The following is a 15,224-nucleotide window of genomic DNA, read 5'->3' on the forward strand; positions in this document are numbered from 1 at the left end:
GTCTCTGAAGGAGCAGAGGGTAATAGCTGAACACTGGGTTGAGAAGAAGTAGCTACAAATGGAAGCAGAAGGCTGGTGGATACTGCAGGTATCGAATCAGGTTTACCAAACCTTGTCAACATCTTCCTGCTTGCACCTCTAAGTTATCTGGAGATGCAAAGGCACATTTTAATGTGTGGGGTTTGGTTTTGGACCTTTCTTGATAGATTTATTCTTAACTAAAACTGTTGAATACTTTCTTACACTTGGATTTGATTTCACATTCCCTAAATATATTCAAATTAATTTGCCTTGAGAAATATCAGAAAGATACTTTTATGTCACCTTTTCTGGATGGAAATAGTAGAAGACCTTCTACTGTGCTTCTGTAATGATTGTGTAAAGCTGGGGCAGGTCCATGGAAAAATCAGTATGATCCATGAGAATTCCTCTGTCATTTTCTTCTCTGTAGCCTAAGCAGCAGCAGCTCTTCAAGCGACATGTCTGTATCTTTCTATGATCACATTTCAGGATGATAATTTTTTTTTTTGGATTAAGAAAAAGGTCTTTCTTGATTACATGCTTATGAATTATTAAGCATAGTTAGTATTGACAACGATGTATGTAGTCTAGCAAGAATAAAAGGCAGAATAGATATGCAGGATAAAATGTATGGCTTACCTCATACATATCACATACTATTGATATTAGAAATATAATATTTAATTCATTGTAATGAATATGGTTTCTTAATAACCATCTGCCTTGTGATAAAGGATGAGTTACAGTAGAAGTCATCAAACCCAGTTACAATAGCAGTCATCAAAACAGATTGGTTATTACAATGTTATTCTTTGATACAGTTCACCCATGTGTTATTACATTTTGAACATACAAACAAGCAAGTAAAAGTCTTTGCTATGCTTTTTAAGCTTAATTATTCTTAAGATTGAAGATGATGTGAAGATGAAGTCAAGATTGGGTGAAGTCCTAGAAAATGCTTATTCTTCATTTGCATCAATTGGAATGAATTTAACATGTGTAGGTTTCCATGTACATTAACCTAGCCTTGGGTTTTCCGTGATTCAGAGGTCACAGTGTTGCTGTTTCACTACCAAGTTAAATGTCTGCCGTGGAGACAGATGTTCCTGGGAGAAGAAACAAAAGTTTGCCTCTGTTGTTAATTTCAGCATAGTTCTTTGAAGCCTGCTGAGCCAGTACCTAATTAAACTGCACACAGGCTCTGAACAAATGAAAAAGAAATACTGCTACTTTCAGATAACATTTAAGGTGACAATTTCTTCTCAAGTGAAATCTACTTGGGGAAATCAATTCACTGCTGAAGCAGAAACACTTTCCATAATACTTTATTATGTGAAGGCATTATTATAGCCCATGTACAGTATAGGAGAGTGCGTGCTGTTTGGAGATCTTGACTGTATCTAGTCACAGCCATGGGACAAGTGCTATTTCAGTCCTGTTTCTTTAATTTGAAGCCAGAGCTACATTCCTTGTCTACAGTAATATTATTCTGATGGTGGTGTCTGATTGTGCTACACATAGAGCAGAAACCTCTTATGAAATGTTTGGAGACTGTAGACTACTGATTAGTTTTGGAATTGAAAATTCCTTAAGTATTCCTGCCTGACTCCTCTAATAACATCAGCTATATTCATTTGTTCTGTTTTTGCATTAAGCCACAAGCTTTGTGTCTTGGCTTTCTTATGCCAGAGCCTACCAGGAGCGCTGATGTTCCAAGTTCAGTTTCATATCTATAAGCATGCATTAAAGTAACTAAAATATGCTTTGAGGCAAAGAGAGGGCAAGGGAAATGAGCTGTGCAGTTCCTAAGGACCAGTACTAGACACTATTTTTTAAAGGTTTCTGGTCCTCTAGTAAGGTTAGTCAACTTTTCTCTCCACACCTGAAGCATGTGTGGGCGGGTGTGTGATTCACTGTGTGTGGTAAGAAGCTTACGTCACAAATAGCCCTTGGTGTCTCACGAGAATGCTCCACGATGCTTTTATGATCCATAGGGATATACCCCTCTACTGATGTGCAGTTCCACTAACATCAGCAGAGCTCCTCCTAGAGAGGACCTCTGCATCCAGCTGCAGCTCCTTTGAAATGTCAAAGCCTTAAAAACAGAGCAAGTAGCAAGCAGCTCACCTAGCATAGCTCCTGGGAGAGCAGGAAAAAAAGGAATTAAGAAAAGGGACAATTAAATATATGAAATAAAATGTCCATTTGGGATTGCAGGTAGTGGAGGAGAATGCTTTTCTCATCTTACGTTGTCTGCAAGATTGCAGCTTCTTTCTTGTTCCATGGTGGGATCAGCTCAAGAGCTGTTTGAGGCTGCTGCTGAGAAAACAAAACCAGTCTCCTGTTCTTAATAGGTGTTGCTTAGGCCACTCACCTGAGACAACAGATAAGCCATGTTTTCTGCCTATTTTGTGTTGATAAAAATTGACCATCCTGGAGTAAATAAGAATCATGCTTTCTCTTTGGACTTAATTAGAAAAATCTTGGCCACACAAGGGCTTTTTCTTGGAAAGCTTTGGCTTTCATGAAATCAACTTCAAAACCAAAAAGTCCTGGGTGACTTTTTGGGGTTTGGTGGTTTCTCAAAGTTGTTGCTCTGTCCCTAGAATGACCAGTCAAAAACCTGTGTCTCAGTATCCACTGATACTGGTACGGTTTTGAATCCAAACTGAGATCAAAATTACCACCATCAAGCCCTTTCTCCTACCCTTTTTCTTATTAGAAGAGGAAGATCTTCCTTCGTTCAACGTTCCTTCCATATCCCATCTTTTCTCACCTTTTCCTTACTTCTGATCTCTGTCACTTCATTTTATTTGAATTTAAGAGTATTCCATTATTTTTTAAGACTATTTTTAGAAGTCTGCTCATTTTGTGTGCACTTTCAGGTACAGAATTCTGGCCATACGGGTACCATGTGTGAATACTTAGGGGAATAATCCTTCTGCCTTTATTCTGACCTACTCTTTGGTAAACTGATCTCTGGGGGACCTGAAACATTGACTAAGTCAAAACAATTAACTGGGGCATTAATTGTCTTCTGATCTGTTTCTCTCAAAGTCAGACCAGAAGAGTCTCCACTGAGCAGTAATGTTTAACAGGGCCAAAATGAGAGGACTAACTATATGTCAATGGGAGCAAAGGAAGACTTGTGCTCAGAATGATGGATTGTTAATGTAGTGAGGTATGGCAAAAAAAATGACTTGCCATAGTATAAAATTTTTTTCTCCCAGATTGTTACCTCTTTTGTTCAAAATTTCAGTTAAGGAACAGAATGTAGGAGTCACTGTCACTTCCCGAGTCGTGCCTTAGATCAGAAACATTTGCTGAAGACATCTGCTTTGTGGAAGTCAAGTATACAGCATTTCTTAAGTCTGAGAAATGACTCATGGGAAAGCTATAGAAAATGGGTCAGTCTTTCTGAGCTCTGAATACCTGACTTCTCTACATTGCCAGATTGTTGAAAGTTTAGAGAAAACACAGGAATAAATTAGTTACTGGAAAAGGCTTTGGAGAAGTATGTAGTTCTTCCAAGAGGGTAGATGTGCGTTATAAACATGGCATATTATTTTCCTTCGGTGTGTTCCTCTCCTAAGGGGACTCATATAATGTAATCTGGTGAAGTTCACTGAATAAAGTCACGTTCCTTTATGTATTAAAGAACATTATGGTTTGGCAAGCAAACTTTTGTATCTGTGGTGATCCTTTTGCCTTAGCAGAGAGATGTGACAGATCCATTCCCCTCCATTGTCCCACTTACTTTGTTTTAAATTTCTGTTAAAAAAATACATATCTTTTAGCAGTTAGTTACCCTCTCTATAAAAAAGACACTAATTTGTCAATGTCAAGTTTGTGTAAGGAGAAAAAACACCCATTTTTCTTAGCATCCTCAAACTATCTCATCCTTCATTTTTCAGCTCATTTGATAGCACCTTCTTGTATGTAAAACCAAAAATCAGCAATTTTATCTGAATGTAAGTCTCTGGCGTCATTTTGACAACTGCTAGATTGGTGTTATGTTCCTTCTCTATTTTTCTGGCTTATGTAGAATCAGAGAATAATACCAGGCTTATCTTTCAAAGCATGAAGCTATTTATAGGATGCGGAGATACTGTCTGTATGTTTCTTTTCAAGCCTATACAACAGAAAATGATTTTTCTTTTCTAACTAATACATCTTAGGACTTTAGCACAGAATAAACAGAAGAAGAGTAAGAAACAGAGCACAACTATAAACTGGTATTTGTTTTCTGAACTGCAGGTAATGGAACATTGATTGGAGCGTCTGCAAACGTTGTTTGTGCAGGAATTGCTGAACAACATGGTTATGGCTTCTCTTTCATGGAGTTTTTCAGGTACAATTTTAAACTTCTCACCTTAAATCTGTAATTTTTTTTTTCTCTAGACAAACAATGGATCCTCCAAGGAGAAAATCTGGAGAAAGGGTCTATAAAAAAGACCTGTGTTCCTAATTTGGTTTTGGCAACTGAAATGCGGGTCGAGGGCAGATCACTGTTTTTGCCCACTGTGGATAGAATGCATGAAGGTGGCGGGAGCACAGTGGAACCCCAGGAGAAACAAAGCCTCAGAAATTCATGCTTTGGTCACCCTCAATCTTATCTTCAGCTCTGTAGGGATACTAAATTATTGCTTTGTTGTTAAATACAGTTTTAAAGTAGTGTCTCATCTGTACATTTTCACGGATGTTCCGTTGCCAGGGGAAAGCGGGATGTCCCAGTGTAGACTGAGTAGAACTTTACTCCATGATCTCATGAGTAAACCTATTTATCTAAAAGTAATTACTTTTTGACCAGCTGCCTAGCAGCTATGAGTGAAAGTGTGATGAGCAGCTAGTAACAGCTGAAGTTGTTGTTTAATAATTGTTTAATTAATAATTAATAACTGTTGTTTAATAATGAAAGTTCCTCTGCAGGTCATTCATCAGCAGGTTTTTAAGGGCCAAGGTGTACTTAATGCATACAACAGTTTAATATTGTTCCAAACACCCCGAGTTTTTGAGACTATGGTTGAAAGGTAAATGGAAACTGGCAAATAGAGGACTAGACATGAAGTTAAATTGTAGTTGATTTAACTAAAACATAATTCCTTGCTTATTTTTCTGCATATTTAGGGCAAAGGATACTGTTAAGTTCACACCAATATTTTTTTCTCTTTTTTCTTTGCATTGATTATTTGAGATTCTCAGCTCTATCAACTTTCCTTTATATTGTTTACCTCAAAGCCTTCAAACTGCTGTATTTAATATGATTAGTAACATGGGAGTATCTGGAGCAGAGCCAATGATAACTAAAAAGAAAGATGGTCTGAACTGTTCTTGCTAAAATTCTTGCTATGAGCATGTGCTGCTCATAGCACAGTTTATCTCTTCACCCATAGTCGTCTTTTAGAAACAGAATGCCTATTGATTCAAAGTCTTGGCTGTCAGGACCCTTGAGACTGCAATACAGTCTTACATAGTATACAGTGATAGCTAACAGACTTCTTGGAAGTCAAGCCCTTGTACAAAAAGGATGGTGATACAGCAGTAATGGGCTTGTGGATTGTTCTGTTCATGTTTTGCAGATGCTCAGCTTGTTGTTTGGGGATTTAACTTGTGTGTAGCATTAACAATGTCTCTTCTATGTAGATTTTGTAACAAAATGTTCTTAAAGCTTCCATGACACTGACTGAGTATCTAAGCAGAAATAAGGATGTAAAGCCTGACTAGTCTCTTCAGCAGTGTTCACTGGAATGTATTCTTTGGGAAGATTGAAGACAGTATGCAGATGTTCTGAAATTACCTTCTATATGTATGCTTTCAGTGGAAATAATTACTGGGGATGGCTGTAGCCATTGTAAGCAAAGATGTAAGAACTGAATCCAGAGTGGTCACAGGAAGATAGCAATGGATATTAATTAGCAAAAAGAACACAAAAGACCGCTTTTTCTGTCTTATTCTCAATCACTGAGCAGGCAGATCATGAGCTCCTTCATAATTTGTCTTAGAAAAATATTTGTTTCAGTCGAATGTGCCCAAATTCAATATCTTCTGAGGCTTCTCCTGGCATTAAGAGGTATTACATGTATCCCTTGAGGATTTTGATCTTGTTTACTTTTATTTATGAAGGTTGTCTCAAAGCACAAAGAGATTTTTCTGCATTTCTTCCCTGTTTGTCCAAAATCACTCACTAGGTCTCACATCCCTATTCAGGGTCTTCTGTGGTGCTTCTACCAGTATAGACGCAGACTGTTACTCTCTCATCTTGCAAACCCCTGTCAGTCACTAGGGAAAAATCATGGATACCATGTGTGGGGAGATGATGGCCCTCTGCTGCCTGGCTTTTGCTAAGATGTCTTCAGTGCAACCTGTGCTGGTATTGTTTTGTCCTTCTCAAGTGTTTCTGTGCAGGAAACTCATGACATGTCTGTCCCAGGTGGCATCTGGTGTCATACAGCACAGTACCCTACTTCCCATACACTTCCTCCCTACCTGCATGCTGAGCCAAAATTACACAACTATGTTTAAGGCCTTTGCTAAAAGCAGCTTTTTTGCAAACCATGTTTTGACATGGTCATCTGAGGAGGAACTCTGGGCAGGGTTGCTAAGCAGGTCTGGTGAGTACACCTTGACACAACAGGGGTGGAGAGGATCTGGAAGCTGTGGGTGCCTGGTGGCAAGAGGCATCACGATGATTCTGTGTAGGGAGAGAAAGGAAAAGGTAAGAACCAGGTTCTGTGTCCTGTAAGAGGGCTGATGGGCTTATGACCATTCCCGTGTGCGTCTGTGCAGTGGCACTTGGTGCCATTCGAGGTTCCTCTTCTCTTTTTTAAGAAGGGAGCAGTGGCAGCCCAGCCAGTGTGTTGTACAATGCTATTCTGCTGCCTAGCCAGAGCCAGAGGTGGCCAGGTGTGATAACTTGCCTCGAATGCTGTGTCTGACCAGCCTGATGTGCTTCTATCTGGAGTGCCTTCAGCAGAAGAAATCCTGTGCTGGGGGTTGTGTGCCTGAATGACCATGAATGCTATAGTCTGTCAGAAATCTAGCATCCTGGGGAAGGTCCCCCTTCAGAGCCACATCTAAGTGCTTCCTTCCCTGGATCAAGAGTCCCACCTCCCCAAGGACCTGGGGGCACTCATCTCGTTCCAGACCACTGGACATGACTGGATGCAAGGGGAAGACAGCCAGCCCTGGTGTCCCATCCTTACCACCCAAGGAACTCAGGCCCATAAGCTGGGAGTGCTGTGCCTGTAAGGAGGTCCCAGTAGGATGGCACTTAGGTGGGAAAGATTATACTGTGAAAGGAGGGAGAAAGGCATAGATCCTCCCTCCCTGTGTTGAAGCACCTTAAAGCAGTGTGATGTCCAGAGTACACTACTGGTTGAGGAAACACCAGGTCACAACCATACATGCCTGGCTGTGAGTGTGCTGGCCAATGTCACCAAGTGTCTTACCCAGCATGCATTCAAGTCTTGTTCCTTTCTCCCACATTACCTGTCAACCATGTATGTAGAAACCAGTTCTGTCTGAACAGTGCTTACAAGGGGAAGAGCAAGATTGCCTGTGAGAAAAGATCCCTCAGTTGCTATGAATTCAACTTGATATTTCTGGCCCTTGTGAGCTTTTCTTGATACTTCATTATGTTCCACCAAAATAAAAAGATTCCCATGTCCCTTAGAATATACAAATACTGTAATAAATGTACTTTATCACCTTGAAAATACTTTTACCTTTGAATCTGTTATACATGGTTGTAGGGCAACAAAAAGGGGCCTCTACTGGTATATCAGCAGCAAAAGGAAGATTAGGGGACATGTGAGCCTGCCACTGAATAGGGAAATGACCTGCTGACAAAGGACGTGGAGAAGGCAGAGGTTCTCAGCACTGTGATCAGCAGCACAAAGTCCAGGTGGAGGCCAGTCACTAGTGGTGCTCCTGATCCCCAGTGATGCCTTCCAAGCTCAGCCATTCTGGGATTCAGCTTTTAACCAGCCCCAGAAATCTGAAGGCAAATAATGAATAACTGCCACTGGATGATTCATTTGGACTAACTCAAATTCCAAGGAAAGGGAGCAATGTTAAGACAAAAAGAAAATTGAAAGTCCTAGGAAGGTCAAGCTCAGAAGTAGCAATTTCCTTGAAGATGCTCTTGCATTTTGGAGTAGGTCCAGCCAAATTACACTCCTTTTCTACCTTGGAAACTTCCTCATCAAACTGTATTTATGTGTTTTAATCTTTTCTCCTGGAAAAATCTTATACATACCCTCATTTTTCATTATCGCTCTAGTAACTCAGAAGGCAGAACTGAACACAATATTCCAGGCATAGTCCTGCTGTTAATCTAGGCCATTTCAAATTCCTGTTTCATTTACTATTCACTGTTAAATCCAAGTCTCTTTCAACTTTCATGTTACTTACTTGTGTGTGAGTATATCTATTCCCCTTCTGCCCCTGCCAAGTTCTTATACTTTTCCTGCATTGTGTTTCTAATTAACATATCATCAATGGGCAGAGATAAAAGGGAATTGGTATGCTATGTGATCTCGTAAGTGAATTGGAGGATGGACACAAAGGCAAATATTTAAGTGGTAAAAATAGAAATAATTGTGAGTCAGTGGGATTTGGAAAAGGAGATAGAAAGCAGTAGGATGTTTGCTGTACATGGTCAAGGGTATAAACATCAAAGCAAACAAATGAGCATTATGCCTCTGGAGGGAAGAGCAATTTTTTTGGTAGTCTTGACCCTGTAGAAAACACCAGATGTGTTAATAATATGAAGGTAATTGCTCAGGGACAGCATATATGAGTAAGTAGAAGGCAGGGAAAGGTTAAATGCATATTATGATTTTTTTTGTCTAAGTTATCAGAGAAACATTAAATCATATATAAGAGCTTAACGTAAAGGAAAACCCCAAATATAAGACAGTACTATTTCTCTTGGCAAATGGTCAGATAAGGACAGTATAGTCTTGTTGCCTGAAAGATTTCCAGAGGTTAACATAGTGATTTTATATCAATTAAGACTTTAGAATTATCAAGAGAGCTTTGTTTTTTTCAGGGAATAAGATAAAAGAAATAACATTGCAGATGCCTCTTGTAATCTAGATGCTTCACTTCACATTAGTTTTTTAATTTTTACTAATATATGAGTGAGTTTGTTGCAATATAGCATTCCACTAGGTCAGTCCTCCCTATGGAATATGAAAAAAACCCACAGAGATCTTTTTGCTACCAACGAAAAATTTGGTTCCATGTTCATACATAAGAAGTTCTGATTGCTGTAGGGGCTTTAATTATCTGTTTCCACTTGCTAATAAAATTGCCAGCTTGATTTTAATTTTCTCTTTAAGAGAGGCATTTATAACCTTATAAACATACATAGTATTTCAAACATAAAATAAGTCATGTTCCTTCATCCTATTGTAATTCAATACCAATCACCCCTGTGTGTCTGTGATGCACGATGTGATAAAAAAAAAAGAATCACAGATAAATGCTGAACCTACTTGACACAAAAAGAAAGTGGGTATTATGGGAAATACTCTAATTTTATTTCAAGCAAATTTTGGCTGACTGTGAATATATCATGGTGCGAGATGTATAGGTAAGAGAAGAATGGACTGGATAACTCTATGTAATGGGATAAGAATATGGGAGAGATGATTCGATACATGAGGAAATCAGTCTGCCCAGAGGAGCAGAGTATGAGCCTAAGGACCTAATTTAGATTACAGTGGTAAGGTTAGCTGGGCATGATCCTGAAAGCCTTCTGCATATTTTCAGGTTTTGCATTTTTCTGTCATTCCTCTCCTTTATGTGTCATCTGAAGAGCTGAATTTTAATAGTCTCTGTCTTCTCTGGGAGTAACTGTCATTTGGAAGTGTAAAAAAATATTGGTTTCTGATAATAGCTTAGTAAATAGTTTGTTTTCATTAGAAGATTTGTCTTTGGAGATATTCACAGCAAAAATATTTACAGTAGGATATCCTATTTAGCCCTGCCTGAGAGTGCTCACCTGTAAAGACTGTGAAACAGTGCTTTCCACGAGAACTGTCATTCATGCATGTGGGAGGACAAATGTGATATTCTTTGCTACTGCCTGTGTATCCTATTTGCACAACTTATTGAAAATAACTGTTTTAAAAAAACATTGGGCTCTGTAAAGCCATATAAATGTCTCTACTTGATGATGTGTTAGACAGCTGTAGTCCTTTTCATTCCTGTTAATTTAGTGTCATTTTTCCCTATTTTCTTGCTATTAACGCCACTCTATGCCAAACACTGTTGCTGTTTTTAAGGTTGATTCTAATCAGAATAAAACTAGCCCTACTATTTTGGGTGTGAATTTTGGTGATGGCGACTTCAGTTGAGCAATGTGGTATCCAAACGCCTGAACACAATTCACCTGTGGGCCTTCTGATCAACTGTGCAGCTCCAGAAGACAGAATTTGGGGATGTTCAAAGTATCTAATGAAGAGTCAATGAACTGTTGAGTAAAGGTTTCAATATTAGGTTCTAGGCTGGGTTTGTTAACAAGAATGCCAGTTTTCTTTCAGCTATCCAAGAACAATCATTGCAAGATTTTAAATTGTCAGTGTTGATCTAATGACTGCTCTCAAACAAACAAATGTGTACACTGACATCTGTGGCAGTTGAATAATGTGAATGCTGCTTGTTTTAAACAGTTGCATGGCTTGCATCAAACCCCATGAAAGTAAGTATTCCTGCAATAGTGTGGTGCAAAACATTTTAAGAATAATTCCTGAGTTATGGGTGAGGGTTTTTTAATATATATTTTTATTTTATCTTAAGTCAAGAAACACTGTAAGTGGAAATATAAACGAATGTGGTTTTACCTTCTTTACTTTTAGGGAAAAGGTGGGGGGGAAGTATTTTGAGCCCTTAAATATGAGGATATTTCCTTTTCCAACTTGAAATACAATTTATCTGTATTATGTGAAGTTTTTCATGGAGCTTAAAAATGCTCCTGTGTCTTCTAAGTAGAGCCAATATCTTGGAATTGTTTGGCCTGTGGACATACACGTATTGCTTTTTTTCTTCTCTTATTGCCATGAAGTCTTTTGGATTAGCAAATTAGTTTCCAGTAAAGGTAGATGGGATTTAAATACTTATCTTACTCAGCTTAAAATAAGGTTATGTGATTCAGGTATTAAAAATTTATTATGGTTTTATCTTTTAAAGTCTGTGAAATGTGTGTGTTTCATCCTCTTAAGTTTTTGAAAAAGGACATTGAAAATCCAATTGCAATGATCCAGTGTTTCATTGGGCTCCACAGGAATCACCAATCCTCCAGACACATACACATCACTTTAATATTAAGGGTAAGCTCATGGAAGTGGTATCTGATCATAGAAAAATCATAGAAAAATTTGGGTTAGAAGGAACTTTAGGAGGTCTCTTATACAACCTTGGGCTCAAAGCAGGGTCAGCTATGGGCTGCATAGAAACAGCACAGCCTCTTAGGGCAACCTGCTCCACTGCCTGGTTGTCTTTATGGCCAAAACGTTTCTCCTCTCCTGTTTCAACTTGTGCCAGTTTGCTCTCATTGTCCTGCCTGCCACGCACTGCCGTAAGAAGCATAGCTCCACCTTCTCAGTCCCACCTTGTAGGTACTGGGTGCACTGCTAGTGCTGCTGAAGCTGTCTCTTCTCCAGGCTGACCCAGCCCAGCTCCCCCAGCCTCTCCTGAAGGGGCAAATGCTCCAGCCCCCACTGCCTTGGGGAGTCTCTGTGAGGTCCCTCCAGTTTGTCCATGTCTTTCCTGTGTTGGAGGACCCAAAACTGAACACAGTGTCTAGATATGGTTTAACAAGTGCTATGTAGAAGGGAACAATCCCTTCCCTAGATCTAAGTCCCATTCCCCCTTTCATACAGCCAAAGAGGCTGTTGGCTGCCGTTGCTGTTGGACTTCCCGCAGGCTCACGTGCAGATTCCCATTCCAGGGCATTTCTCGCAGAGCTGCTCCCCGGTCGCTCTCTCCTGGTGTTGTTGCACTGCTCTCAGATGGTGTTGTTGCAGGGGCTCTTCTGACTCCCTGGACGGGACTTGACATTTGTCCTTGTTGAACTTCATAAGGTTCTGGTCTTCCCATTCCTCCAGTTTGTCCGCATCCTGCAGGATGGTGGCCCTGCCTTCCACCTTTTCAACCAATGTAAGATTATAGTCTAGTATTTCCACTGCAACTTTGCACAACTGTTATGGTATGCAATGATACCCAATATTAGTAGTCAAAATGGTGCCAGTATAGGAAAGGAACTGCTTGCAAATATCTGTGTTGAAATGGGAATTTTGATTTGGCCTCACATGTAACTCTTCTCATTTGATCTTCTGTGTTGATCTTATTTAAATTATTTGAATAATTAAAAAAAAAACCAACCTAAATATGCCCCAAATAGTCTTCAAATAATAGATCTGACTACAAAACATTGACATCAGTTAATTAGGTGAGCTTTTCAAGCAAGGAAACAAATAATAGTAAAATGTGATATATGCAACAAATTTATATAGCTTAAGGGATAAATTACAAAAATCTGTATAATATTTCTTGTTCAAAACATTATTAATTAAAGAGTGTCTCATATCCATGCTGAAGGTTTCCAGAATGGTTTAAAAGTGATTATAAATTGTATAGTCCCTGCATATATATATATATATATATATATATACGTGAAACACACAAAGAAATTGAATTAAACTTTTATTGACATAAATTTTGAGTATGGGTCAGTAGTGGCCAAGCATGAATGCTAGTACCTCAAGTGAGTAAAATCATTGTAACCCCTTATCGTCAAGATACTTGACTGTGGAATGACTATCAGATACAAAAATTCATTTTTAAGGGAAAAAAAAAAAAAAGCAAGCTGAATAATAAACCCAAACCATATCAAGATAAGAGCCGGACCAACTTTTTCATGCTCAAAAATATTCTTGTTTTAAATTCTGAAGTGTCACACACCATTTAGGATGTCTGATATATAATCTCTGAATTGCCTCATAACACTTCAGGATATCTTTCCCTTCTACTAGTGTAAAGCTGCTGCTTCTAGCCTCATAATAATACAGCATATTAGCCATGAAATCCAGACTATCTCCTGATATAAATGGTTATGAAAAAATAAAGAGAAAAGTCCAAGTCACCCCTTGCATTCCAAAGTTTGCTATTTTGCATACGTACTGACTCTCCAAAACCTGTGTATTGAACTTTGCTTGTGTGGGTTTCAAGAAGGTATAAACTGGGGGAAAGTCTGCACCAAATGGGACAGTGACAATCTGTGGAGAAGTTTGGTTGTTTTTGCAAATCAGTGGTTCTTTGGAACTCAGAATCTTTGAGGTGTTCAGAAATTCATGAATTTGAAAGGTTAAATTCAGGAGGATTACAGGACAAGGTCTAAAGAATATTAGTCTGTCATGCAAATGAGTAATGAATGTAATTCTAAAAGCTCTTCCCTAAATGTTACATAGATGGAAACTCGTCACATTTCTGGTGTATTTGCAGGTATACCTTTTTTCCTCTTGTGCAATATTATATGGATACATAATATGCATAAAGTTATCCATCTAGTTCTTGCAGATATTTTTAGTTTACTGACATTACATATCACTAAAGTAAGTAAGGGAAATAAATACACATAGAAAAACAGAGCATAGAGAGACTGTTTTGGATCACACTAAAACCAGCTGTGAATTTAATTTTTATTGTTAGCTGAAATGCAGGATACTGATCCTGGTTTATTCTGTAAAATATAATAGTTACATCCAGTATAGATGGAAGAATTAGGTTTGTTACTAGAGAATTTATGATCACACTAGTGCTCCTACTAGATGTACAGGTTATAGGAGTGATCATGTTTATAGAGTATTCTGTTAGAAATTGCATGCAATGAATGTCATAAGTCACAAACAGTATAAAGTAATTTAACACTAAAACCAATCAATGAACAGTGAGGAGAGTGGTAAATGTAATATATATCTATATTTTTGTAACATTGACCATAATCCATTCTTCGTCACCTTTTCTAAGTACAGGCTACCAACTGAATCAATACCTAATAACTTCCCAACAGCACTTAGAATGAAAATAATTTAAACAGTAATGATTTCTGGATTTTTTTTTTGGCAGTGTCAGAAAGTGGATATCCTGCTGGGTTTGTACAGTTCTACTCCTATACAAACTATTTTATGCAAAGGTTTTGAAGATACCTTGTACTGTGTCTTTCTTCATGGAAGAAAAGGCATAAAATCTCCCCCAGTGCATCTGTACTAGTTACGGCATTAGGCTGATACAACCTACCTCCTGGGATAGGAGTCATCTTTCAAGACTTTGTATTAATCTATAGTATTTTACATTAAACAAATTTGCCTAAGCACACCTGGAGAGCATTGCATTCCAAGCTTTGTATTTAAAATACGTAGAATGGATTTTTCTCTGTGCACATACTTATAGCTGTATTGAGTACAGAGGGAGTCTGAAACTCCTACACAGGTAAAGTCTGGCAAGATGAACCCCTTTCTTATCTATTCCAACCAACATTTTCTAATTTTACTTCATGTTCAGTACAGATGGCAAGGGGAAGCTAGAGAGTGGGAAGGGAAAAGTTAGATTAAAGAAACCAGGAGCTATGCTGAGGCATGCTGGAAACATGAAGTGACAGCTTTCATGCAGTCCAGCATGAAAAGACTAGTCTTTTTTTCCTGAGAGTGGAAAAGGCAAGGACGTAACAACACTGTCTTTTGGCTTCTTAGTAGAAAACAGTTTTCTAAAGTATTTTGAAGAAATGATACCACATTTTTAATAATAGAACAATATATTCATCTGCTTAGCTAACCTCTGGCCAATATCACCAACTTTTAAAAGTGTATAGGCTTTCTTTAACTTCCAACACAGTTAATGACTACTTCCTTTTTGTTCTGTCTTCTCCACTACTCCCTGGTACTCCTGTTACCAGAACCCATCACTAGGGTCCATGCAAATAGAAAAAGATGCATTCCTATTGTGAACTTCGGCTTGTGTCAGCTTACAGCAAACAAAATGTTAAATTGGGTTCACAGAAAACTTGATACTTGCCTGGTTCATATTTTGAAATGACAGGCCAGCTGCAAAACTAGGAAGAAGAACAAAGTTGTCATTTTTTGAGTTCTACAGAAAAACGTGACTGTACTTGAAGTGACTTAAAGGTGCATGGTGCAGAT

General features: G+C 38.5%; 1 protein-coding gene across 4 annotated transcripts in view; it reads left to right on the forward strand.

Annotated features, from left to right (window-relative positions):
- Positions 1-15,224, forward strand: part of OCA2 (OCA2 melanosomal transmembrane protein) — a 293,670-nt gene that overhangs the window by 160,986 nt on the left and 117,460 nt on the right. For 3 of the 4 annotated variants that reach the window (XM_052774012.1, XM_052774013.1, XM_052774015.1), the window contains one exon: positions 4,279-4,372. In XM_052774012.1, the coding sequence (XP_052629972.1) occupies positions 4,279-4,372 (94 nt within the window). Of the gene's footprint in view, positions 1-4,278; positions 4,373-10,313; positions 10,428-15,224 lie in introns of those variants that run through there. The other variant, XM_052774014.1, reaches the window with a different exon arrangement.

This window comes from Harpia harpyja, chromosome 22 (assembly GCF_026419915.1).
Source record: "Harpia harpyja isolate bHarHar1 chromosome 22, bHarHar1 primary haplotype, whole genome shotgun sequence".
Classification (NCBI taxonomy): Eukaryota; Metazoa; Chordata; class Aves; order Accipitriformes; family Accipitridae; genus Harpia; species Harpia harpyja.